Genomic DNA, 26133 nt, shown 5'->3' on the forward strand with positions numbered 1-26133 from the left:
ACTCTGACCTTTTACCTCTTCTCGCCTGCTTATTACTTTCTCATGGGTTTCCTCCCTCCTTCCGTTTCTCCCATGGTCAACTCTCCTCTCTTATCAGATTCCTTCCTGTCCAGCCCTTGACCTTTCTCACCCACCTGGTTTCACCTATCACATTCTAGCTATCCTCCTTCCCCTCCCTCCACCTTTTTATTCTGGCATCTTCCCCCTTCCTTTCCAATACGGAAGAAGGGTCTCATCCTGAAACGAAAGCTCTCTGTTCATTTCCATAAATGCTGCCTCACCTGCTGAGTTCCTCCAGCATTTTGTGTGTTTCGCTTTGATACTATATCAGCCTTGAATAACAGTGGGTTTCTTTATCCCATTTAGAAAAAAATAATTTGAACATACACCAAGTGATTTTCAGAGCACCCAATTCCATTAAAGTGTATTTTAAATTCATTTTTCCGGAAGCAAGCATTTATTGTCTGTCTGTAACCCTTTGAGCTGTCATTTTGAATTGCTGCAGTTTAACTGTGGATACTGCCACAGTGCTGTTAGGTAGCGAATACCAGGGTTTAAACTCTGTTTACGGTTTGAGAGTGGAGGAGAATCTGCAGCTGATGGGGCGGAACAATTGCATAGTGGTTGGCGTAATGCTTTGCTGCAGCAGCAGCAGCAATTCATTTCCTGCAGCTGCCTGTAAGGAGTTTGCACGTTCTCCCCATGACCACAAGGATTTGCTCTGGGTACAGGTTAAGACCATAAGATATAGGAGCAGAAGGAGGCCATTCAGCCTATCGAGTCTGCTCCGCCATTCAATCATGGGCTGATCAAATTCTTCCAGTCATCCCAACTCCCCTGCACTCACCCCATACCCTTTGATGCCCTGGCTAATCAAGAAGCTATCTATCTCTGCCTTAAATGCACCTGATGACTTGACCTCCACTGCCGTTCGAGGCAAAAATTCCACAGATTAACTACCTCTGACTAATGTAATTTCTCTGCATTTCAGTTCTAAATGGGCATCCTTCAATCCTGAAGTCATAGACTCCCCTACCATGGGAAATAACTTTGCCATACCTAATCTGTTCAGGCATTTTAACATTCTGAATGTTGATACGAGATTCTCCCTCATTCCCCTGAATTCCAGGGAATACAGCCTAAGAGCTGCCAGACGTTCCTCTTACGGTAACCCTTTCATTCCTGGAAACATTCTTGTGAATCTTCTCTGAAGCCTCTCCAATGTCAGTATAGCCTTTCTAAAATAAGGAACCCAAAGCTGCACACAATACTCCAAGTGTGGTCTTACCAGTGCCTTATAGAGCCTCAACATCACATCCCTGCTCTTATATCCTATACCTCTAGAAATGAATGCCAACATTGCATTCGCCTTCTTCACAACCGACTCAACCTGGAGGTTAACCTTTAGGATATCCTGCACAAGAATTCCCAAGTCCCTTTGCATCTCTGCATTTTGAATTCTCTCCCCATCTAAGTAATCGTCTGCCCATTTATTTCTTCCACCAAAGTGCATGACCATACACTTTCCAACATTGTATTTCATTTGCCACTTCTTTGCCCATTCCCCTAAACTATCTAAGTCTCTCTGCAGGCTCTCTGTTTCCTCAACACTACCCACTCCTCCACCTATTTTTGTGTCATTGCAAATTTAGCCTCAAATCCATTAATCCCATAGTCGAAATCATTGACGTACATTGTAAAAAGCAGCGGTTCCAACACCGAACCCTGTGGAACTCCACTGGTAACCGGCAACCAGCCAGAATAGGATCCTTTTATTCCCACTCTCTGTTTTCTGCCGATCAGCCAATGCTGCACCCACGCTAGTAACTCCCCTGTGATTTCATGGGCTCTTATCTTGCTAAGCAGCCTTATGTCTGGCACCTTGTCAAAGGCCTTCTGAAAACCCAAGTACACTATATCTACTGCATCTCTTTTGTCTACCCTGCTTGTAATTTCCTCAAAAAATTGCAGTAGGTTAGTCAGGCAGGATTTTCTTTTCAGGGAACCATGCTGGATTTGGGCTATCTTGTCATGTGCCTCCAGGTACTCTGTAATCTCATCCCTAACAATCGATTCCAACAACTTCCCAGCCACTGATGTCAGGCTAACAGGTCTATGGTTTCTTTTCTGCTGCCTCCCACCCTTCTTAAATAACAGAGTAACATTTGCAATTTTCCACTCATCCGGTACAATGCCAGAATCTACCGATTCTTGAAAGATCATTGTTAATGCCTCCGCAATCTCTCCAGCTACTTCCTTCAGAACCCAAGGGTGCATTCCATCAGGTCCAGGAGATTTATCCACCGTCAGACCATTAAGCTTCCTGAGCACCTTCTCAGTCGTAATTTTCACTGCACATACTTCACTTCCCTGACACTCTTGAATGTCCGGTATACTACAGATATCCTCCACTGTGAAGACTGATGCAAAATACGCATTCAGTTCCTCTGCCATCTCTGCATCTCTCATTACAATATCTCCAGCATCATTTTCTATTGGTCCTATAGCTACCCTCAACTCTCTGTTACCTTTTATATACTTAAAGAAGCTTTTTTAGTAGCTTCTTTGATTTGAGTCACCAGCTTCCTTTCATGATTCATCTTTTCCTTCCTAACAACCTTCTTAGTTCCCTTCTGCATGTTTTTAAAAGCTTCCCAATCCTTTATCTTCCCCACTGGCTGTGGCTTTCTTGTTTGCCCTCTCTTTTGCTTTTACTTTGGCTCTGACTTCACTTGTCAGCCATGGTGGTGTCCTTCTTCCATTCAAAAATTTCTTCTTATTTGGAATATATCTGTCTTGTACTTCCCTCATTTTTCACAGAAACTCCAGCCATTGCTGCTGTGCTGTCCTTCCTGCTAGTGTCCCTTTCTAGTCAACCTTGGCCAGTTCCCCTCTCATGCCATTGTAATTTCCTTTATTCCACTGAAATACCGACACATTGGAATTTAATTTCTTGCTCTCAAATTTCAAAGTGAACTTGATCATATTGTGATCACTGTTCCCTAAGGGTTCCTTAACCTTAAGCTCTCTTATCACCTTTGGATCATTGCACAACATCCAATCCAGCACAGCTGATCCCCTAGTGGGCTCAACAACAAGCTGTTTTAGACATTCTTCAAATAGTTAGTAGGTTAATTGGTCATATGGGTGTAATTGGGAGGCATGGACTCATTGTGCTCGAAGAGTCTGTTACCGTGCTGTATCTCCAAATAAATAAAAACATATCTATGAGAAGGTGTGTTGCTACTAACCAATTTTCATTAGGTGGAGACTCATTCCACAATTATAACAAATATTTCTGAGTTCTGATGAAGGGTCTCGGCCCGAAACATCAACTGTTTATTCCCCTTCCGACCTGCTGAGTTCCTCCAGCATTTTTTGTGTGTTATTTTGGATTTCCAGCATCTGCAGGATCTCTTGTGTTTATAAGAAATATTTATATTTAATCCACAGTGGAATAAGGGACTGATTCTTTTGCTCAGGATTCTGTAAAGGTACTTTGACAGTTTAATTATTTGAGCATGTGTAATTAGTAAATCAATGTCTTGGTGTATTTTTGGTCATATTTTACCATTGATTTCCTTTCCCAAACAAAAGAAGTGCCCTATTCCAGGATTACAGCAATATATCCCAAAGCAACTGATTCTCAAGCAGTGTTTGTAGAGATCTGTGGACATAATGTCTGGTGAGTTTCTAATCAGGATAATAGTTTCTGCAAAGAGAGGTACTTGGAAGGACAGGGTAATAAATACCAAGTAACACTGGTGAAAACACACATTAATCTGCTCTCTTTGTGGTATGCTTTGTGTGCTAGTCCACAAACTGAAAAAGGACACATTGAGTTTCTGTAGAAGTTGCTGACATTCTGTACTTGTAAGTGTCCAGAAAGGGATTTATTGATAGGGATGTAACTAAAACCATTGTTAAAATAACAGATGTTTAAGAAATAACAGGAGGTAGGTAATGGTCAAAAGAATTTCAGGACAAACTGAGACTGAATGGATGTTACAGCTGTTACTATGCAGTAAGGAAATGTTTTGTGTTATTTTTAGGCTCCATTTTCATTGTTTATGTGTTCTAGTTTTTAACGTTGTACACACCATGGGCTAAGGAATTAATGCCATACTTCGCTGATGATAATTTACATACTGTATATCATCATTTAATCTTTATTTTAGTTCCAATTTGGGCAGCATGGTAGCGTAGCAGTTAGCGCGACACTATTACATCTTGGGGTGTTCGGGAGTTCAGAACTCATTTTTGGCACTGTTCTGTAAAGAGTCTCTGTGCACCCTCTCTGTAGAATAGCTGGGTTATCCCCAGGTCCTCTGGTTTCCTACCACAGTCCAATGACGTACCAGGTAGGTTAATTAGTCATTGTAAATTGTCCCCCGATTAGGTAAGGGTTAATTAAGTTTGTCAGGGATTGCTGAGGCGACATGGCACGAAGGGCCAGAAGGACCTGTTCCACACTGTATCACTAAATAAATAAATACATTTCAAATACCCAAATTTTAACTCATTATTTTTGGCATTAAAGCCACTTCCACATATTTAAAAACATTTATCTACTTAAAGAAAAATACACTTGCTGTGGTGCACTGAAATTATATGGATTCGGTTAAAACCATAAGATATAGTAGCAGAATTAGGCATTTGGCCCATCGAGTCTGCTCTGCCATTTTATCAAGGCTGATCCATTTTTCCTCTCAGCCCCATTCTCCTTCCTTCTCCCCGTATTCCTTCATGCCCTGATCAAAATCAATTAACCCATTAGTGTGTTCATATAGTTTCTATATGAATTTAGATATGTTGACAAGCTTGATGACCAAGACAGGAATCACTGAGCAACTCAATATAGGAGCAAGCTATTCAGCCAGCTGATCCTGTTTCACTGGAGCTGAGATGGCTGGCCTCCTATGGCCACATCTATCTCCCTTTCCTGGACATGACCCAAAGGAAGCTTTTCCCTTTGTTCCTCCCTGACTTCAATATTACTTAAAGTCCCAAAATGCGACACTTGGTCAAATGCTGCCTGAGACCTAAGTGCAGACTTTCTCACTTGACCTCTGCAGTTTATCTGTCTTGTTCACACTTTGACCAATGCTGTAATGAAGTCTAGCATGGAATGGTCTTATTGGAAGATAAATTGATTAGTCAGTGTCACTTCACTTCTTAAGCAATTAATATTTTTACTTAAGTTCCATTTCCTGAACTTTAATAAGAGAAAGCAAAAGTAACCTCAAAACCTGGGCTGTATTTGCAACTTTCTGATCAGAAATATAAGACATTTGACTGTTCAAATAGCGTAGTGCAGGTAGACAATAAGGTGCAAGGGCCATGACAAGTTAGACAGTGAGGTCAAGTTCACCTTCACTGTATGAGATGGAAAGGGAGAAGAGAGAATATCTGGGTTGGGAGGGGCCATTGATAATGACTGTTGCTTTACCAAGGCAGTGAGAAGTGTAGACAGAGTCCATGGTGCTGTATTGAGCTGTGTTCCAAATTCAGTCACTTATTTTCAAATCAACACGGTGTGACTTGGAGAAGTAGCTGTAGTTTCCATGTACTTGCTGCCACGTGTTTCTGAGTAGCAGTGGTCATCAGTTTTGGAGTCATCTCAAACTAACCTAGATAGTTAGGTTGATAGAACCATAGAACCATAGAAACTACAGCACAGAAACAGGCCTTCTGGCCCTTCTTGGCTGTGCCGAACCATTTTCTGCCTAGTCCCACTGACCTGCACACGGACCATATCCCTCCATACACCTCCCATCCATGTATCTGATGCTCAAAAGCATTGAATATTTAGAATGTTTTGCCCTAGATGGTGCTGATTTCTTAAATATTATTGAAGTTGTACTCATCAAAGCAAATGGAGAAAATTGCTTTAACTTCTTGAGTTGAGTTGCGATGGTATGTCCTGTTGACAGGGTAATGAATTGCATTGTAGCAGCTATTTGTTTCGTAGACGTTGTTTATTCGGTCGCTACTTCTCAGCCAGTCACAAATCCGGTGTAAATTTGCTTAATTCACAGAGGTAGATGCAGCCTGTGACCTGCTGCTTTGTGGGTCCTAGGTTCATTAGACACTTTTATGACAAATGGATTTGTGTTGATGCTGAGAATTTCGAAGCTGTTCAGCCATATTACAGAGTTTCCTTCCTTTGAAAGTTCAATGATGGCTCAAAGCCTTAAATACTCCATATTATTTTCATAACAACAACACATTGTCTTCCTAGGCTCAGCTAATCAAGAAGACCAAATTATATCTGAAACTTTCATTAAAGCTTACTTTAAGAATAAGGGCTCTAGAAAGTGATAAAGATTTTTCACACTCACTTTGGAAAAAAACTGCCAATTTATGTCATGTGTACTTTTTTCCAGAGATTGTGAACTAGAAGTTTTGGCAAGTTAAAAAAGTTACATTTCTCAAAATATTTTCTTTAATTGATCAAACATTTTCTCGTTCCTCTTTCATGTTTGCAGACTTCTGCTGAGACTCAGAGAATCAGTCCCTGCTCTACCTTGACCAGCAGTACTGCATCGCCACCTGCTAACAGTCCCTGTTCTACACTACCACCTGTTAGTACTTCTGCAAATGTTAAAGATTGCTCTTATGGAACTGTCACCAGCCCAACTTCCACACTGGAGAGCAGGGACAGTGGTATTATTGGTGAGTTCTTCTAAAGTGAATCTCTGTGTTAATTCTTCAGCATTTACCTCCTTTATAAATATGAGAGTAATGTATACTCAAGCTATATTTAAAATAATAATGTCTACACTAAGATAGCAAGACAACCTAGTATTTACTATGTTAGCTAGTAAAATCATACTTTGGATAATTGGTCTATTACTAATTTACTTTAGTTATATAAATTGATGAAGTTGTGATAAACAATGTTTACTCTTTAATTGTCAATAATACATTCATGGCATTCTGGCTTTAATAATGTCAGTAAGTGTACATGTGCAGAATGTTTACTGTGGTTGGTAAAGTGAAGCATTGAACCAGATTATCATGCACACATTCAAGTGGCCTGCATAGAAATTTGTCATTTCCACAGTAACTGCTCTTTTTACACTAATCCCAAAATGTTTTATTTTTTATGTTTTGATTGTACTTGGGAGTTCAGTTATTTTGCATCACTTCAATCACTTCAACCATTTCAACTTGGAAGGTTTGATTCTTTTCAAAATGCCACAATCATGGCATAAACCTTAGTCAACACCAGCAAAACTGAAGAGCTTGACTATTGACTGCAGGAGGAAGAAACTGGAGGTCTCATTAGGGGATTGGAGGTGGAGAGGGTCGGTAACTTTAAATTCTTTGGGGTTATCATATCAGAGGATCTATCTTGGGACCAACATGTAAATGCCATCACTAGGAAGGCACAGCAACAGCTTTACTGTCTTAGAAGTTTGAGTAGATTCGGCATGTCAGCTAAAATTTTGAATAACTTCTATAGATGGACAGTGGAGAATATCCTGACTGGTTGCATCATGGTCTGGTGTTGAAACACTAATACCCATGAAAGGAAAAGACAACAAAAGTGGTGGACACAACCCAGTCCATCACAGGCAAAATCTAGACATTGAGCACATGTACAAGGAACACTACCACAAGAAAGCAGCATCCATCCACCATCTGCACTATGTTCTCTTCTCACTGCTGCCATTGGGAAGGAAGTAGAGGAGCCTTAGGTCCCACACCACCAGGTTCAGGAACAGTTTTTAACCCTTCAACCATCAGGCTCTTCAACTTGCATGGATAACTTCACTCACCTCAACTCTTAGCTGATTCATGCTGACTGATTTTTGCCAGTCTTTGATTGTGTGTAGCTTTTCATTGATTCCATTCTATTTCTCTGTTCTACTGTGAATGCCTACAAGAAAATGCATCTCAAGGTAGTACATGGTGACATACACATATAGTACTTTGATAATAAATTTATTTTGAACTTTGAACTTTTGGCCCATGGAGTCTGCTTAGCCATTTAATCATGGCTGATTTATTTTTCACTCTCAACCCCATTTTCCTGTCTTTTCGTGACCTTTGACACTCTTATTAATGAAGAACTTAACAACCTCCACTTTAAATATACCGATGACTTAGCCTTCTCAGCCACCTGTGGCAACGACTTCCACAGATTCACCACCCTATGGCTAAAGAAATGCATATTGAATCCCCCGTGTTGCAGGAGATTGCTTTGAATCGGTGGACTGGGTCAGAGGACCTTTACACAACTGTAATACTGACACATCTGATTTCAGCTTCTCCCTCTCAAATAATTTATCATATGATTACAGCCACTTCTGGTTTCCTAACCTTAAAGTCCCTAATCTAATCTCATTCGTTGCAGAAACCTAATTCCAGAATTGCCTTTTCCCTCGTGCCCTGTCAACCATAAGATGCTCTGAAAAGACATATTGTAGGCATTCTACTAATTCCTTCTCTTGGAATCCAGTGCCAAATGCATCTTGAAGCTTCCCCGTGACCACTATAACATTCATCATCATCATTGTGTGCCTTCTTGTATGACGTGGGCGATCATGGTCTTTCTATGACCATGATTGTTCTTGACAAATTTTTCTACTGAAGTAGTTTGCCAATGCCTTCTTCTGAGCAGTGTCTTTACAAGACAGGTGACCCCAGCCATTATCAATACTGTTCAGAGATTGCCTGGCATCAGTGGTTGCATAACCAGGACTTGTGATATACACCAGCTGCTCATGTGACCACCCACCACCTGCTCCCATGGCTTCACGTGACCCTGATCAGGGGACTATGCAGATGCAACACCTTGCCCAAGGGTGACCTGCAGGCTAGTGGAGGGAAGGAGCACCTTACACCTCCTTTAGTAGAGACGTACTGTATCTCTAACCCCACCACCACTATAACATTGGCTTTCTTATGTGCCTTTCCTGTCTCCGGGTGTAATTTATATTCCATATCCTGGCTGCTATTTGGAGCCTGTATGTAACCCCATCAGGCTCTTTTTATGCTTGCAGTTTCTTAACTTTACCCACAAGGATTCTACATCTTCTCACCTTGTACCGCTTCCTGCTGATGATTTGATTTGATTTCATTCTTTGGCAACAGAGTCACATTACCAACCTGACTGTCTTCACAATAGGATGTGTATCCTATCGGCACCCAGCGATGATATTCATCCAGTCACGACTCTGTGATGCCCACAGAACCGTACCTGCCAATTTTTAACTGCGTGATAAGCTCATCTACCTTGTTTTGAATATTGTTTGTGTTCAAGTATAACACTTCAGTCCTATAGCAGCATCCCCTCTTCTCAAATTTGTCTACATATCACCTGAAGTTAAGTTCTTATCTTTTTCTAAACTTTGTCTTTTTTTTATTCAAGATTCTTCAGTTACCTCTCCTGCACTCTCCTTCCCTGTTACTTCATCCATACTTTTCTGATCTGTTGAACCCACTCCCCTACTATCTAGAGCCCCAGTTGTGCAATTTACCAAGACTCTGTTCCAGAATGGTTCATGTGTAGCCCATACCATTGATTCAGTTCCTGCTTTCCCAAATACTAGAGCCAGTGTCCCACAAGTACATACCCACTTCTCCTACACTAATCTTTGAGCTACATGTTTAATTCCCTAATAGTACTAACCTTATGCAAATTTGCATGTGGCTGAGGTAACAATCCAGAGATTATCGCCTTTTGGTTTTGCTTTTTAATTTAGTGCCTAACTATTTAAATTGTCTCAGCAGAACCTCCTTCCTTGTTCTACCTACCTCATTGGTACCCACATGGACCACAACAACTGGCTCTTTCCCCTCCCACTCCGAATTCAGGTCAGCTGTGATGTCCCAAACCCAGACGCCAGGCCATCAACACAGTCTTCAAGATTTTTGATCCTTGCAACAGAAACCTGATGACAGTGGGGAAGAAGATGTTCCTAAAACACTGAGACTCCTATACCTAGTATCTGATAGTTGTAATAAGAAAAGGGCATGTCCTGGGTGGGTGAAGATCCTTAATGATGGATGCCACCTTCAGGAGGCACTGCCTTTTGAAGAAGTCTTTGATGACTTGTGGGAAGAATCTCAGACCTGTTGGACAATCACAAGGGCTGAACTCCTCCAACATTACCTCTTGGATCCCCGTATCTGCCTCACTCAGAGTCACCCCCTTTTGTCCAAGGCCATAGACCGAATCTGAAGTAGTTAATCTGATGGGTGTGACTGCCCCCTAAAATAGTATCCAGTTAACTCCCCATCCCCACACCCTCCCCGATGTGTCGCAGTGTTTGAAACTCAGATTCCAGGTCACCAACTTTGAGCCTAATTTCCTTGATTGCTGATGCGACTACAATGGGAACCACCAGCTTCCATGCTTGCTGCAAATGTGGTCACCAGGAAGTACAATAGGGTCCACTATCTCCCATGTAATGCAGTTATAACATACCGCCTAATCCTGCATCCCTACTGGATTTAATTAGTTGTAATTTGGTGTCTTTTTATTTAATTACTATGTTGTCAGTAACCTTGTTGCAGTCTCAGCTACAAGCCAAAGGCATTAGTCTGTTGAGTATTTAAAAGAGGAAAGGATATCCATTTGATATTTTTACCAGATTCATGAAAATATAAGAGGTTGGGGCATAGATATATAGTGTATTTGACATAACATAAATGTTTCAGACTCTTCTGATGCAGCATTTATGTATTCTGTATGGACATAAACATATTTTTCATGTGAATAGAAAGAACAATTGAGACAGATTGAGACTGACATAGAATTAGGCCATTTGGGCCATCGAGTGTCTTCCACTATTTGATCTTGCTAATTTATTTTTGTAAGATGTAAGAAATAGGAGCAGGAGTTGAAATTTGGAATTTGGTCCTTGGCACTCCTCTGCCATTCAACCAAATCAATGCCTCATTTGGCCTAGGTCTGGTATCCATTCTTCCTTTAATATCCAGAAATCTATCAATTCTGGGTTGAACATAATCAGTCACTAAACATCTATAGTCCTCCAGTACATAGCCAGACCTGTCATCCCTGGAACTGACTGGGTGAATTTTTGCTGCCCTCTTTCAAACATATCCTATAGCATGTTGTGCGTGTTCCTTTTTTCTTAGCAGAAGTGACCTAATTTGTACACAGTGTTGCAGATGTGGTCTTACGAAGGCAAAGTTGTAGAAAGCCTCATCAACAATAATGATGAGTTGGAGTACAGAGAGGAAGTGGAGCAGCCGGTGGACTGGTGTGAGAACGACATCCTAAGTCTGAATGTGGAGAAGACCAAGGAAATGATTAGGAAGGTGCAGATGAACCATCCCCCTCTGCACATACATGGATCCTCTGTAGAGAGAATTAAGTGCACCAACTTCCTGGGAGCTCACATTATGGACAACCTCACCTAGGCCCTCAATATCACCTCCCTGAATGAGAAGGCACAGCAGCGCCTCCACTTCCTGAGAAGATTGAGGCAAGTGAGGCCCCCCTCCATCTTAACTGCGTTTTACAGGAGCGCCATTGAGAGCGTCCTGACAAGCTGCATCTCCGTCTGGTACGGGAGTAGCAGAGCATCGGACCATAGGACTGTGAGAACAGCTGAGAGGATCATAGGGGTCTCCCTACCATCCATCGGGGACAGTTATCAGGAGTGCTCTATACACAGCCCTTAATATTATCAAGGATCCAAACTGTCCATCCAGCATTCTCTGTGACTTTCTAATATCAGGCAGGAGACTCTGATGCGTAAAAGAACAGCCAGGATGGGAAACAGCTTCTTCCCTCAGTCTTCATTAGGGCATTAAGTGTCACCGGATAATTTGTACTGTACCCTACAATATTTAATTTATGCACTTTTCTTTGTTTATCATGCGTAATTCATTTGTAGATTTAATTCTTACTTTCCTAAGTTTTTGTGAGTTATGTGTACTACTGTGCTTCACACCCTGGTCCAGAGAAACATTGTCCTCTTTCAATGGTATATAGTTAAATAACAATAAGTTTGACTTGATGTGCCTTTACTCTTGATTTCAAATCCTCTTGCGAAAAAGATGACATGCCATTTGACTTCCTAACTGCCTGCCATATATACATGTTTGTGTCCATGTCCCAATTTTTTGCTATTTAAACAAAATTGCAGCATTTATGTTTCTTCTGTTGATATGTTTTCCGCATTGTTATCCTGTTGCTCACTCACTTGAGGATGTATCTTATCTATATCCTCTTGAAGTCTCTGTTTCCTTATCACTACTTGTATTCCAACTTAAGTTTCGTGTTACCAAAAAACTTGGAAGTATTACATTTGATTCCCAAGCCAAATTGTTGATGTAATTTTTATATAATTGGGTCGGGGCACAAAAACTGATTCCTGCGGTACCTCACGAGGCACAGCCTGTCATGTAAAATATACCGTGTTTATTCCTACTGTGTACAAATTTGCTTAGAAATTCTGAATCCTTATTAGAATATTACTGAGAAATCCATGTGCTGTAAACTTGTTTACTGATCTGTGTGGGTCCTAATGAAACCATTCTGAAAATCCAGATATACTATGTCCACCAATACATCCTCAAAGGAAAAAAGTAGATGCAAGCATGATTTCCTGTTTATGAATTCATTTTAACACTGCTCCTTCATATTATTGGATAATATAATATATCACATGTAATATACTGTACTGTAGCTTCTAGCATTTAGAAATGAGGTGATAAAAGGAAAATATAGAAAGAGGAAAAAAAATGATACAAAACATCAGCTGATAGGGGACGAATTAGAATGAAGCATAATCTCGTGGTCAGAAAAAGCTTCAATTTATATACCTTTAAAATGGTGAAACACCCAATTGTGCTTCACTGGAGCATCCCCAAATGCAACTTGATGGACAAGCACAAGATGATATTATAAGGCAAGTAACTAAAATTTGCCCAACAAAGTTGCCTTAAAGGGAGAATGATTGGTGGAGAGGCAAATGTACTTGGGGAGAAAATACCAGAGCTTAGGGCCTTAGCATCTGTAAATGTAGCCACCAAGGAACAGAGAAGCAAGGCATTAATAAGGATGCGACAGGGAATGCAACTGTCGGCTAGTGAGAAACATGGAAATAGTCTGATAAAAACATAGCCAAAAGTAATGTGCATCCATTATCTTCTGAGGGGGGAGTAGTTGTATTGGGGAATAAGGAGATTCAGAGGAAATAAACAATTCATGTGCTTGTCTGTTGGGCAAAAGAAGGAAAATTCCAGATATATTAGAGGAAGACAGTACAAGATCAAATAATTATTGGTTTAAAAAATTTATATTAGTGAAATGGAACTGAACAGTGAAATCTCCAGAACTCAATAGTCTGTATCCAAGAATTTTGACGGAGATAGCTCTAGACTTTCAAACATGGTTCTTATAGACTTGAAAGTGGCAAATGTAACCCCACTAACACAGAAAGTAGAAACTATAGACATGTTTGCCTAACATCAGTAATGGGAAAATGCTACACTATTATTTTAAGGGTAGTGAGGCAATGAAAAATAATAATAGGATTGAGCAAACTCAACATGGATTTAAGAAAAGCAGTTTATGGTTGACATAAGTTTCTGCTTCTGGTAATTTTTTTTGCTCCTTCTTCCCACTTCTCCTGTTTCCCATTCTGGCCTCATACCTGTTCTCCTCACCTGCCTATCACCTCTCCCTGGTGCCCCTCCTCTTTCCCCTTCTCCCATGGTCCACTCTCCTCTCCTATCAATTTCCTCCTTCTTCAGCCCTTTAGCTTTTCCACTTAGCATTTCCCAGCTTTTTACTTCATCCCTCCTCCCCATCCACCTGGCTTCACCTCTCACCTTCTAGCTTGTCCTCTTTCCCCTCCCACTTCCTTTCCGGCCCTGATGAAGGGTCTCAGCCTGAATCGTCAACCTGTACAAAACATTCCATATACAATCTCATCAGGAACCCATGCAGTTGGAGCAAGATGCTTACAGGTCAATCCCTTTTGCAATAAATGCTAGCACACCACTTGCCTTCCTGTTTGATTCCTGTACATGCATGTTAACTTTCGATAATTTGTAATTGAGGATATCCAGATCTCTTTAAACACCAACACCTTTCTATTTCTTACCATTTAAAAAGAAACACTGTTCCACATCATATTCCATCTAGTATGTCAATGGCCATTCAATTAACCTGTCTGTATTTCCTTAGAGCCTCACTGAATCTTCCTCACTCTGCTACTTAGCTCTGTAACATCACCCAAATCATTGAAAGCATAGCATAGCGGTTAGCGTGATGCTATTATAGCTCGGGTCGTTGGAGTAGGGACTTCAATCCCGAAGTCATCTGTAAGGGGTCTGTACGTCCTCCCCATGGAATGCATGGATTTTCTCTGGGTGCTCCACTTTTCTCCTACGGTCAAAGGATGTACCGGTTGGTAGGTTAGCTGGTCATGGTAAATTGTCCTGTGATTAGTTTAGGATTAAATTGGGCATTTGCTGGACAGTGCAGCTCAAAGGGCCTGAAGGGCCTATTATGTACAGTATCTCTAACAGCCTGAGATAGGACCAGAGATGTGAGTACCCCAGTACATGGCTGTCTGGTCTCCACTTGGAGTCTAATGGCAGAATGTGGTGACAAATGCAATGTTAGCATATATCCAGAATTTGCTCTGGTTGGAATGTGTGAACACTGACAGTTCCAACAGGAACATCCAGAACAATTCACCTCAATTCTAAATCTTCATTGTTAAGGGTCCAGGGAATGTAGTGTTGAGCTATTTGATGAGGCAAAAGCTCAGTGATTAGTGTAGTTGTTAATGTGTGATTAACATTCTGAATGGCTTACACAGGTAATTTTTTAAAATCAAAGTTCACCAAAAAAGTAGAAAATAATAGGTTGAGATGGATGCAACACACACAAAATGATGGAGGGTCTCGGCTCGAAACGTTGACTGTACTCTTTTCCACAAATACTGTCTGGCCTGCCAAGTTCCTCCAGTATCTTGTGTGTGTTGTTTTGGATTTCCAGCATCTGCAGACTTTTTCTTGTGGTTGAGATAGATGACTGTTTTTCAGACTCATAGAAAACATACACTGATGTTCTGACAGGGCTATTGATTTTTCTACTGATGACCAAGGCAAAATTATGTTATGATGTAAGCAGTAAGGAAGATAGACTACAAGAGTGCACGGAATGATGAATTAAATTCAATTTCACTGAATGAGAAGAGCACCTTTGCAAATTAATATAATTTAAAGGGGGTATAACAAGTGGAAGACCTGGCCGCGTTTGTGCACAAACCTTTGTTTGTCCAGATAACAGTACAATCAGGTTTAAGTTTAATTGCCATTCAACCATACGTGGATACCCATGAATACAGACAAATGAAATAGTGTTACTCCGGGGCCAATGTGCACAGCAAAGGACCAACAGTCATACACAACACATGGCACATGGAGCACAACTAAAATAACAAGTAAACCTACAGTCACACAAAAAATATATATAGCCCAAGTAGTTCTCAGCAGTCTGCAGACAAATGTATGCACGCACACACATATATGATCTAGTTTGTCATTCCACCGATTGAAGACTGGAGAGCAGCACCAATCGTAGAGGCCAGCCATCAACCCAGAATGGACGCCGGCTACTCTGCCTCGGGCGTCTACTCTCCTGGATTGCCGCAACAGGCAAGCCTGCGGCTTGAGGCTTAGTCCTCACTACAGCCAAGGCCACACAGCTCCCCCACCATCTGTTTCACTAATAAACGAGGAAAAAGGACTTGCAGCATTTTACATTATTAAATTCCAACAGTGTCTTGCGTAAGTGGAACAATCAAGAAAATCACTTGCTGTTAGAGTGTATACCGCCTTCTCGCATCAATTCTATTGCCTGCCTGTAGCAGGCAGTAACACGGTCTGCACCAGGTCCAGCTCCTCCACCAACAGCAGCTCACCGATGGGGTAGACCTGCAGTATCTGAAGTTCTAATGTCCAGTATTGTACTGTGATCGTAAAAAAAGACTTTTAAAAAAAGAAAAAATAAACACCTTTTGTTGCCTCCCCCACCCCGCTCCCAGAGAGGCTACTGCATCCAAATGCGACGTTACAGAAAGTTGTGTATGATTACCAAGGATTTATAAATAAAGTGAGTAGTACCAAAACACCACAAAGACCACGAAGTAATGCTGAACCTATGTAAAAATGCTCCCAAGCCTGTTTATCCCATCCAGTTCTGGACATAATATAGTAGAATAGGCGTGATGTCTGGAGAGGTACAAGTCAACACCAGGCCCCACCTACTTTCATATATTTATTCTGGTCCTTTGTCATTTTAGTGCAGTTAGTTTTAATCTATCAAGCCTGTAATATTGGTGATCAAATTTGGGAAGAGTGCAGAAGAGGTTTACCAGAATGACTCCCTCATTACAGTTTAATGGATAAATTGGAAAATTTTGGGCGGTTCTTCTTGAACCTTAATTGGAGTAACTTAAAATCTCCAAAATGGAGTAAGCAGAGTAACAAATGTTCTTTTGTGACTGAAGTCTTCATACCAGAGTGCACAGATTTCATTGTTTCAGAAAAGGAACTGGAGAAACATCTTTGGACAATAAGTAGTTAGGACTTGAACTGCAGTGTTGGTTAGTTTGGTGAATATGAATTTATTTGCTTTAAAAAGGAATTGAATATGTGTGGGGAAAGGTTTGGCGGTGGGAGGAACTGGTTTAATCATTAGGCAGAGTAGTCCTATACAAATTCTACAATTTTTTCCGTCTTTGCATAACTTGGACTGTGATCAATAATAATTTTCTGTAAAAGACTTCCTATTAATTAGCTTCCTCGCTTCTCTACAAATTTAATATTACAGTCATTATTTCTAACCACATAAAATGAGATTTTCCTTTTAATCAGTATACCGAATGCTTGGAGTTGTTTTTCTTGGTTAACTAATTTCAAACTATGACTAAAATTTTTCACTATTTAAAAGAGAAAAGCATCACAATTTTTAAAATCCATTTATCATATTGTAGAGATTACAAACACATTATTTTAATCAGTATGTATAGTTAACAAAATAAAAGCATTTTTTGTTTTGATATAAAGTTGTCTTTGCCAATTGATACTAAACATAAAACAAGAAGGCTTGAGTTATTTCCACAATTCAGTTAGATTAAGGATAGGTTTGTACAGTAATTTATTTCTCCAATTTAATCTATAGTTCATGATAACCTCAATTGTTTAAAAAAATATTTCAATGTTTGTTAAAAATCAGCCTGTTGGGAGTGGGAGTTGCATATAACCTCATACGTGAACACATTATAAAGTTAATTCATTTTGATTGAAAGAACAGAAACACAGATTATTGTTTTAAATAAATAAAAAAATAGAAATATTGCTCAGGATTCTGAGTACACTTGCACTGAAAAAGCTAATGTGCACGTACAGTAAGCTGTTTGGGGGTGGTGTAGGAGTGAATAAATGGTATGTTGGCATTTATTTACAAGAAGTTGGGTAACGAGTGAAATAGTCTTGTTGGATTTTTAATACAAGACACTAAATTCACTGGATTGTTTCAAGGGTGAGCATGTCAGCTTGTGAGAAGGGATTCAACAGTACATGTATTTACTATTGTTTAGTAAAATGAAGGTTAATTTAATTGGCCCATATAAAATTAATAGAAGGGCCAGAGTTGATGGTATTTGTCGGATAAGTCCAGAACAAATGGTGTAATGTCAATGATGTAGGATTATAGTTGCAAGAAGTGTCTTCACTCACAGAATTGCAAATCTTTGGAATTCTGTGAAGGGATGTGGATTCTCAAATTTATCACTGACATATGATATAACACTTGTTGCTTTGTGACAGCAGTGCAATAACTTACTAAAAATTTCAGAAACCAATATTACATAAAAAGGGAATAACAAAGTACTGTTCATGGGTTCTTTCTTTCTTCTTCAATCTTTTTATTAGTTTCATAGCATATAAACATAAGATAGCAATAATACAAATAGTTGGAGATACACTGTTGTACTTAATATGAGTAATTATAAGACCAAATAGTATAAATTGACAAAACTCCCAATCGTGTAGGATAACAATGAGTAATACAGGACAAAAAAAAACTGGAGAAAAATCATGAAAAAGAAAAAAAAATAGAAAAAAAAACAAACCCCACCCCCAAAAAAAACTAAACTAAACAGAATTAGTCAACTAAACTAAAAAGACTTGGGCAATTCTAACAATGTAAAAATGGAGGAGAAGAAAACCTTAGTGTCGACGACTCCGTTCCTCTCAACCAACAGTGCAGAGAAATAAAATGAGTTTGGAAATGGTCAAATTACATCATATGAAAATGCTGAATGAATGGCCTCCAAGTTTTTTCAAATTTAATGGAAGGGTCATAAACAACATTTCTAATTTTTTCCAAATTCAAACACAACATAGTTTGTGAAAACCAGTGAAATACAGTAGGAGGGTTAATCTCTTTCCAATTCAGCAAAATAGATCTTCTAGTCATTAAAGTAAGAAATGCAATCAACTGACGAGCTGAAGAGGTTAAATGATTTGATTCTATCATTGGTAATCCAAAAATAGCAGTAATTGGATGAGGTTGTAAGTCTATATTCAAAACCATTGAAATAATATCAAAAATATCTTTCCAATATTTTATCAACAAAGGACATGACCAAAACACGTGAGTTAAAGAGGCTATCTCGGAGTGACATCTATCACATATTGGATTAATATAAGAGTAATAACGAGATAGTTTATCTTTGGACATATGAGCCCTGTGCACTACTTTAAACTGTATCAACACATGTTTAGCACATACAGAGGATGAATTCACCAGCTGAAGAATTTTTTCCCATTTTTCAATCGGTATAATAATCTTAAGTTCTCTTTCCCAATCAGCTTTAATTTTATTGGAAACATCAGGACATAAATTCATAATTATATTATAAATAATTGCTACAACACTTTTCTGAGAGGGATTTAGATCTAAAATTTTTTCCAAAGTATCCATTGGATATGAGTGTGGAAAATTAGGAGAAGCAGTAATTAAAAAGTTTCTAAGCTGGAGATATCTAACAAAGTGAGATCTGGGTAAGTTATATTTATTAGAAAGTTGATCAAAACACATGAAACAATTATCCAAAAATAAATCACAAAAACGTACTATACCTTTAATTTTCCAATCAAAGTAAGCTTGATCCATAATGGAAGGCTGAGAAAGGAAATTAGATATAATAGGACTTGTTAAAATAAATTGATTAAACCCAAAAAGTCTTCGAAATTGAAACCATATACGTAAAGTATGCTTAACTATTGGATTATTCAACCAACATACATCAAAGTTGCTGGTGAACGCAGCAGGCCAAGCAGCATCTATAGGAAGAGGTGCAGTCGACGTTTCAGGCCGAGACCCTTCGTCAGGACTAGTCCTGACGAAGGGTCTCGGCCTGAAACGTCGACTGCGCCTCTTCCTATAGATGCTGCTTGGCCTGCTGCGTTCACCAGCAACTTTGATGTATGTTGCTTGAATTTCCAGCATCTGCAGAATTCCTGTTGTTTATTGGATTATTCATTAGTTTATACAATTTAGAAGAAGTAAAAGGAAGCGAAGTTCCTAAAACTGAACCCAAGGAAAACCCTTGTAATGAATTAGATTCAAGATTTACCCAATGTGGATTTAAAGATACATCCAAATCTCGTAACCAAAATTTTAAATATCGAATATTAATTGCCCAATAATAAAATCTAAAATTCGGGAGGGCGAGCCCCCCCCCTCCTTTTTAGATTTCTGTAATTACCTTTTACCTAACCTAGGATTTTTGTTCTGCCATATATATGAGGAAATTTTTGAATCAACATTATTGAAAAAAGATTTTGGGATAAAAATTGGAATCGATTGAAATACATATAGAAATTTGGGCAAAATAATCATCTTAATATCCTTAATCCGACCAATCAAAGACAAAGAAATTGGTGACCATTTAGTAAACAAAAGTTTAATCTGATCAATTAAAGGTAAAAAATTAACTTTAAATAAGTCTTTATACTTTTTCTTTTAGCTTTTTATTTGGCACTCTGGATTAGCACAGCATTCATTGTGGTACATGTGCTTCAGAAGCATAATGATCAATACTATTTCTTAGTTGAATGGTGTGGAAGATGTGAGCAAGTACTAGTTGGAGGCTGTAGCACAGTCCAGGGTAGGTTGATGAAGTGTGTGTACCTTCTTATCACCCAAATCTGTGTTCACCTGGCCCACAATTCCCTCCTTAAACATTTTCTGTTGAATTTTCATCTAAAACCATCTTGTTGTAAATCACTGGTTTACAAAAGTACTTCCTCACAGCTACCTGGATTACATCTCTTCCCACCCTGTCACTTGTAAAAATGATATCCCCTTTTCTCAGTTCCTCCGTTTCTGCTGCATCTGCTCTCAAGATGAGGCTTTTCGTTCCAGAACTAATGAGAGGTCCTCCTCCTTCAAAGAAAGGGGCTTCCCTTCCTCCACCAGCAATGCTCCCCTCACCTGCACCTCTTCTATTTCGTGCACGTCTGACCTTGCCCCATACTCTTTGCCACTCCACCAGGGATAGGGTTCCTCTTGTCCTCACCTACCACAACATCAGCCTTCGTGTCCAGCACATAATTCCCTGTAACTTCCACCATTCCCAACGGGACCCACCAGCACCACGTCTTTCCCTCCCCCCCCCCCACCATTTTCTGCTTTCTGCAGGGATTGCTCTCCAAGCAACTCCCTTGTCCATTCATCCCTCCCCACTGATTTCCCTCCTGGCATATATCCTTGCAAGCAGAACAAGTGCTACACCTGCCCCTGCACCTCCTCCCTCACTGCCATTCAGGCCCCCAAACAGTCCTTCCAGGTGAGGTGACACTTCACCTGTGAGTCTGTTGGGGTCATCTACTGTATCCGGTGCTGCTGGTGTGGCCTCCTGTAGATTGGGAAACTGCTTCACCAAGCACCTATGCTCTGTCTGCCAGAAAAAGCAGGATCTCCCAGTGGCCACCCATTTTAGTTCTACTTTCCATTCCTCCATGTCAGTTTATGGCCTCCTCCACTGATGAGACCACACTCAGGTTGGAGGAGCAGTACATTATATTCTGTCTGGATAACCTCCACCTGATGGCATGAACATCGATTTCTCGAACTTCCGGTAATGCCTCCCCCCCCTCACCACTTCCCTCTCTTACCTTATCTCCTTACCTGCCCATCACCTCTCTCTGGTGCACCTCACTCTCCCCTTTCTTCAATGGCTTTCTGTCCTCTCCTATCAGATTCCGCCTTCTCCATCCCGTATGTTTTTCACCAGTCGCTTCCCAACCCTTTACATCACCCCTCCCCCCTCCCAGTTTCACTTATCACCTACCAGCTTGTACTACGTCTTCCCCTTCCCCCACCTTCTTACTCTGACTTCTCATCTTTTTTTCTCCAGTCCTGATGAAAGCTCTTGGCCCGAAACATCGACTTTTTACTCTTTTCTAATATGCTGCCTGACCTGTTGAGTTCCTCCAGCATTTTGTGTGTGTTCCTTGTTTTGTCTCCTGTTATACTACTCGAGAGTAATTCTTAAATAATGATATGAACTGATTTAAAAGCAGTTCTGAGCTTTATATATAAATCCAGCCTGTCACTTAAAGGGAAGTCCTGTGACAAAGCAGCAGATAGTTAGATGATAGACTGAATTGTTCATTGCTGTGAACCAGGGGAAAAGAAATTCAAGGTCTGGAGAATCCTCTTCAGAAAATTCTTGTATTTCTCTAAAATGGGTTCCAGTTAATGTTTTTACAAGTCACTTTATTGAAGAGTTAATATAATTGACACACATGGGAAAACTGCAGGTAACAGACCCTTGGTAACAATGGTATGTTTCTGCTCCGTAAGTGGCAATCTGCATTGGAATTCTGCACATGTTAAGTCACATGGAAAATAGAGTCAATAAGAAGAGGAAGTTATCTGCCTTGTACATGCTTTTACTAATCAGATGAAATATATTCGCAAGAATCACAGTTATTCCGACTCTGTCTTGGAAGGTGCAATGAGCTAGATCATTGTCTTTTGTACTGTATTATATTTGTGCTGTATTACAGCAGTGGACATCTTTTACAGATAAGCAGATTACAGTATTCTAAAGGATAATTGACAATGAACTAGATCCTTATTTCCTTCAGCTCTAGACACAGATTTATAGAAACATAAACATAGAAACGTAGAAAATAGGTGCAGGAGTAGGCCATTCGGCCCTTCGAGCCTGCACCGCCATTTATTATGATCATGGCTGATCATCCAACTCAGAACCCAGCCTTCCCTCCATACCCCCTGACCCCTGTAGCCACAAGGGCCATATCTAACTCCCTCTTAAACATAGCCAATGAACTGGCCTCAACAGTTTGCTGTGGCAGAGAATTCCACAGATTCACCACTCTCTGTGTGAAGAAGTTTTTCCTAATCTCGGTCCTAAAAGGCTTCCCCTCTATCTCAAACTGTGACCCCTCGTTCTGGACCTCCCCAACATCGGGAACAATCTTCCCGCATCTAGCCTGTCTAATCCCTTTAGGATCTTATACGTTTCAATCAGATCCCCCCTCAATCTTCTAAATTCCAACGAGTACAAGCCCAGTTCATCCAGTCTTTCTTCATATGAAAGACCTGCCATCCCAGGAATCAATCTGGTGAACCTTCTTTGTACTCCCTCTATGGCAAAGATGTCTTTCCTCAGATTAGGGGACCAAAACTGCACACAATACTCCAGGTGTGGTCTCACCAAGGCCTTGTACAACTGCAGTAGTACCTCCCTGCTCCTGTACTCGAATCCTCTCGCTATAAATGCCAGCATACCGTTCGCCTTTTTCACCGCCTGCTGTACCTGCATGCCCACTTTCAATGACTGGTGTATAATGACACCCAGGTCTCGTTGCACCTCCCCTTTTCCTAATCGGCCACCATTCAGATAATAATCTGTTTTCCTATTTTTGCCACCAAAGTGGATAACTTCACATTTATCCACATTAAATTGCATCTGCCATGAGTTTGCCCACTCACCCAACCTATCCAAGTCACCCTGCATCCTCTTGGCATCCTCCTCACTGCTAACACTGCCACCCAGCTTCGTGTCATCCGCAAACTTGGAGATGCTGCATTTAATTCCCTCATCCAAGTCATTAATATATATTGTAAACAACTGGGGTCCCAGCACTGAGCCTTGCGGTACCCCACTAGTTACCGCCTGCCATTCTGAAAAGGTCCCATTTATTCCCACTCTTTGCTTCCTGTCTGCTAACCAATTCTCCACCCACACCAATACCTTACCCCCAATACCGTGTGCTTTAAGTTTGCACACTAATCTCCTGTGTGGGACCTTGTCAAAAGCCTTTTGAAAATCCAAGTATACCACATCCACTGGTTCTCCCCTATCCACTCTACTAGTTACATCCTCAAAAAATTCTATGAGATTCGTCAGACATGATTTTCCTTTCACAAATCCATGCTGACTTTGTCCGATCATTTCACCGCTTTCCAAATGTGCTGTTATCACATCCTTGATAACTGACTCCAGCAGTTTCCCCACCACCGACGTTAGGCTAACCGGCCTATAATTCCCCGGTTTCTCTCTCCCTCCTTTTTTAAAAAGTGGGGTTACATTAGCCACCCTCCAATCCTCAGCAACTAGTCCAGAATCTAACCAGTTTTGAAAAATTATCACTAATGCATCCACTATTTCTTGGGCTACTTCCTTAAGCACTCTAGGATGCAGACCATCTGGCCCTGGGGATTTATCTGCCTTCAATCCCTTCGATTTACCTAACACCACTTCCCTACTAACATGTATTTCACTCAGTTCCTCCATCTCACTGGACTCTCTGTCCCTTACTATTTCTGGAAGATTATTTATGTCCTCCTTAGTGAAGACAGAACCAAAGTAATTATTCAATTGGTCTGCCATGTCCTTGCTCCCCATAATCAATTCACCCGTTTCTGTCTGCAGGGGACCTACATTTGTCTTTACCAGTCTTTTCCTTTTTACATATCTATAAAAGCTTTTACAGTCCGTTTTTATGTTCTCTGCCAGTTTTCTCTCATAACCTTTTTTCCCCTTCCTAATTAAGCCCTTTGTCCTCCTCTGCTGAACTCTGAATTTCTCCCAGTCCTCAGGTGAGCCACTTTCTCTGGCTAATTTGTATGCTACTTCTTTGGAATTGATACTATCCCTAATTTCTCTTGTCAGCCACGGGTGCACTACCTTCCTTGATTTATTCTTTTGCCAAACTGGGATGAACAATTGTTGTAGTTCATCCATGCAACCTTTAAATGCTTGCCATTGCATATCCACCGTCAATCCTTTAAGTGTCATTTGCCAGTCTATCTTAGCTAATTCACGTCTCATACCTTCAAAGTTACCCCTCTTTAAGTTCAGAACCTTTGTTTCTGAATTAACTATGTCACTCTCCATTTAATGAAGAATTCCACCATATTATGGTCACTCTTACCCAAGGGGCCTCTCACGACAAGATCGCTAATTAACCCTTCCTCATTGCTCAAAACCCAGTCCAGAATAGCCTGCTCTCTAGTTGGTTCCTCGACATGTTGGTTCAAAAAACCATCCCGCATACATTCCAAGAAATCCTCTTCCTCAGCACCTTTACCAATTTGGTTCACCCAGTCTACATGTAGATTGAAGTCACCCATTATAACTGCTGTTCCTTTATTGCACACATTTCTAATTTCCTGTTTAATACCATCTCCGACCTCACTACTACTGTTAGGTGGCCTGTACACAACTCCCACCAGCGTCTTCTGCCCCTTAGTGTTACGCAGCTCTACCCATATCGATTCCACATCTTAATCTCTTTTTTAACCAGCAACGCCACCCCACCTCCCCTTCCTTCATGTCTATCCCTCCTGAATATTGAATATCCCTGAACGTTGAGCTCCCATCCCTGGTCACCCTGGAGCCATGTCTCTGTGATCCCAACTATATCATAATCATTAATAACAATCTGCACTTTCAATTCATCCACCTTATTACGAATGCTCCTTGCATTGACACATAAAGCCTTCAGGCGCTCTTTTACAACTCTCTTAGCCCTTGTACAATTATGTTGAAAAGTGGCCCTTTTTAATGCTTGCCCTGGATTTGTCGGCCTGCCACTTTTACTTTTCTCCTTTGTACTTTTTGCTTCTACGCTCACTTTACACCCCTCTGTCTCTCTGCACTGGTTCCCATCCCTCTGTTGTGAACTAACCTCCTCTTGCCTAGCCTCTTTAATTTGATTCCCACCCCCCAACCATTCTAGTTTAAAGTCACCTCAGTAGCCCCCGCTAATCTCCCTGCCAGGATATTGGTCCCCCTAGGATTCAAGTGTAACCCGTCCTTTTTGTACAGGTCACGCCTGCGCCAAAAGAGGTCCCAATGATCCAAAAACTTGAATCCCTGCCCCCTGCTCCAATCCCTCAGCCACGCATTTATCCTCCACCTCATCGCATTATGAGGAAGAAATTGGTAGGGTGCACCACTGCCATCAAGTTATTGGAACGAGATCACTTACTGTAATGAAATTAGCTTATCCTTCCAAGTTAAGTGACCTGACACCCCATACCTTTCCACCATTTACACAGCACAGTTGAAGAGTGTGATGGAATAATCCTCACTTGCCTGGGATAAGTACAACTCTAACAATAGTTAAAAGCCTCTACGCTATCCAGTCAAAAACAGCCTGCTTAGCTGACACCCATTAGGCACACTAGCTCTCATTACCTCCAACACTAGATCACAGGAGTTGCAGTGCTACCATCTACAAAACACCCTGCAGCTACTTCCTGAGAGCTCCAACAGCACCTCCCTAAACTCTGACCTGTACTCCTAAGAAAGGTAAAGGCAGATCAGACCCATAGAAATACAAGCAACTACAATTTCTCCAAGTCTTACCACCATGATATGGAAATATATCTTAAGTCGGCTTTAAATCCTGGAACTTCCTATACAACAACATTGGGAGGCACATCTCCTTGAAGGACTGCAGCATTTCTCCAACACCAGTGGTTGTTGTCTTCTTCTTGGGCTCTTAGCTCCCAGTGGAGCATAGGCTATTGATGACCTCCTGTCTCCATTGTCCAAAGTCATGGTTGGAGTTCATCGA

At 40.6% G+C, this 26133-nt stretch overlaps 1 protein-coding gene across 6 annotated transcripts in view; it reads left to right on the forward strand.

Annotated features, from left to right (window-relative positions):
• LOC134340122 (protein TANC2-like) overlaps positions 1-26133 on the forward strand; it is an 828834-nt gene that overhangs the window by 558842 nt on the left and 243859 nt on the right. For all 6 annotated transcript variants that reach the window (XM_063036995.1, XM_063036994.1, XM_063036997.1 and 3 more), the window contains one exon: positions 6489-6675. In XM_063036995.1, coding sequence (XP_062893065.1) covers positions 6489-6675 — 187 coding nt within the window. The remainder of the gene's footprint in view (positions 1-6488; positions 6676-26133) is intronic.

The sequence above is a fragment of the Mobula hypostoma genome, chromosome X1 (genome assembly GCF_963921235.1).
Source record: "Mobula hypostoma chromosome X1, sMobHyp1.1, whole genome shotgun sequence".
NCBI lineage: Eukaryota > Metazoa > Chordata > Chondrichthyes > Myliobatiformes > Myliobatidae > Mobula > Mobula hypostoma.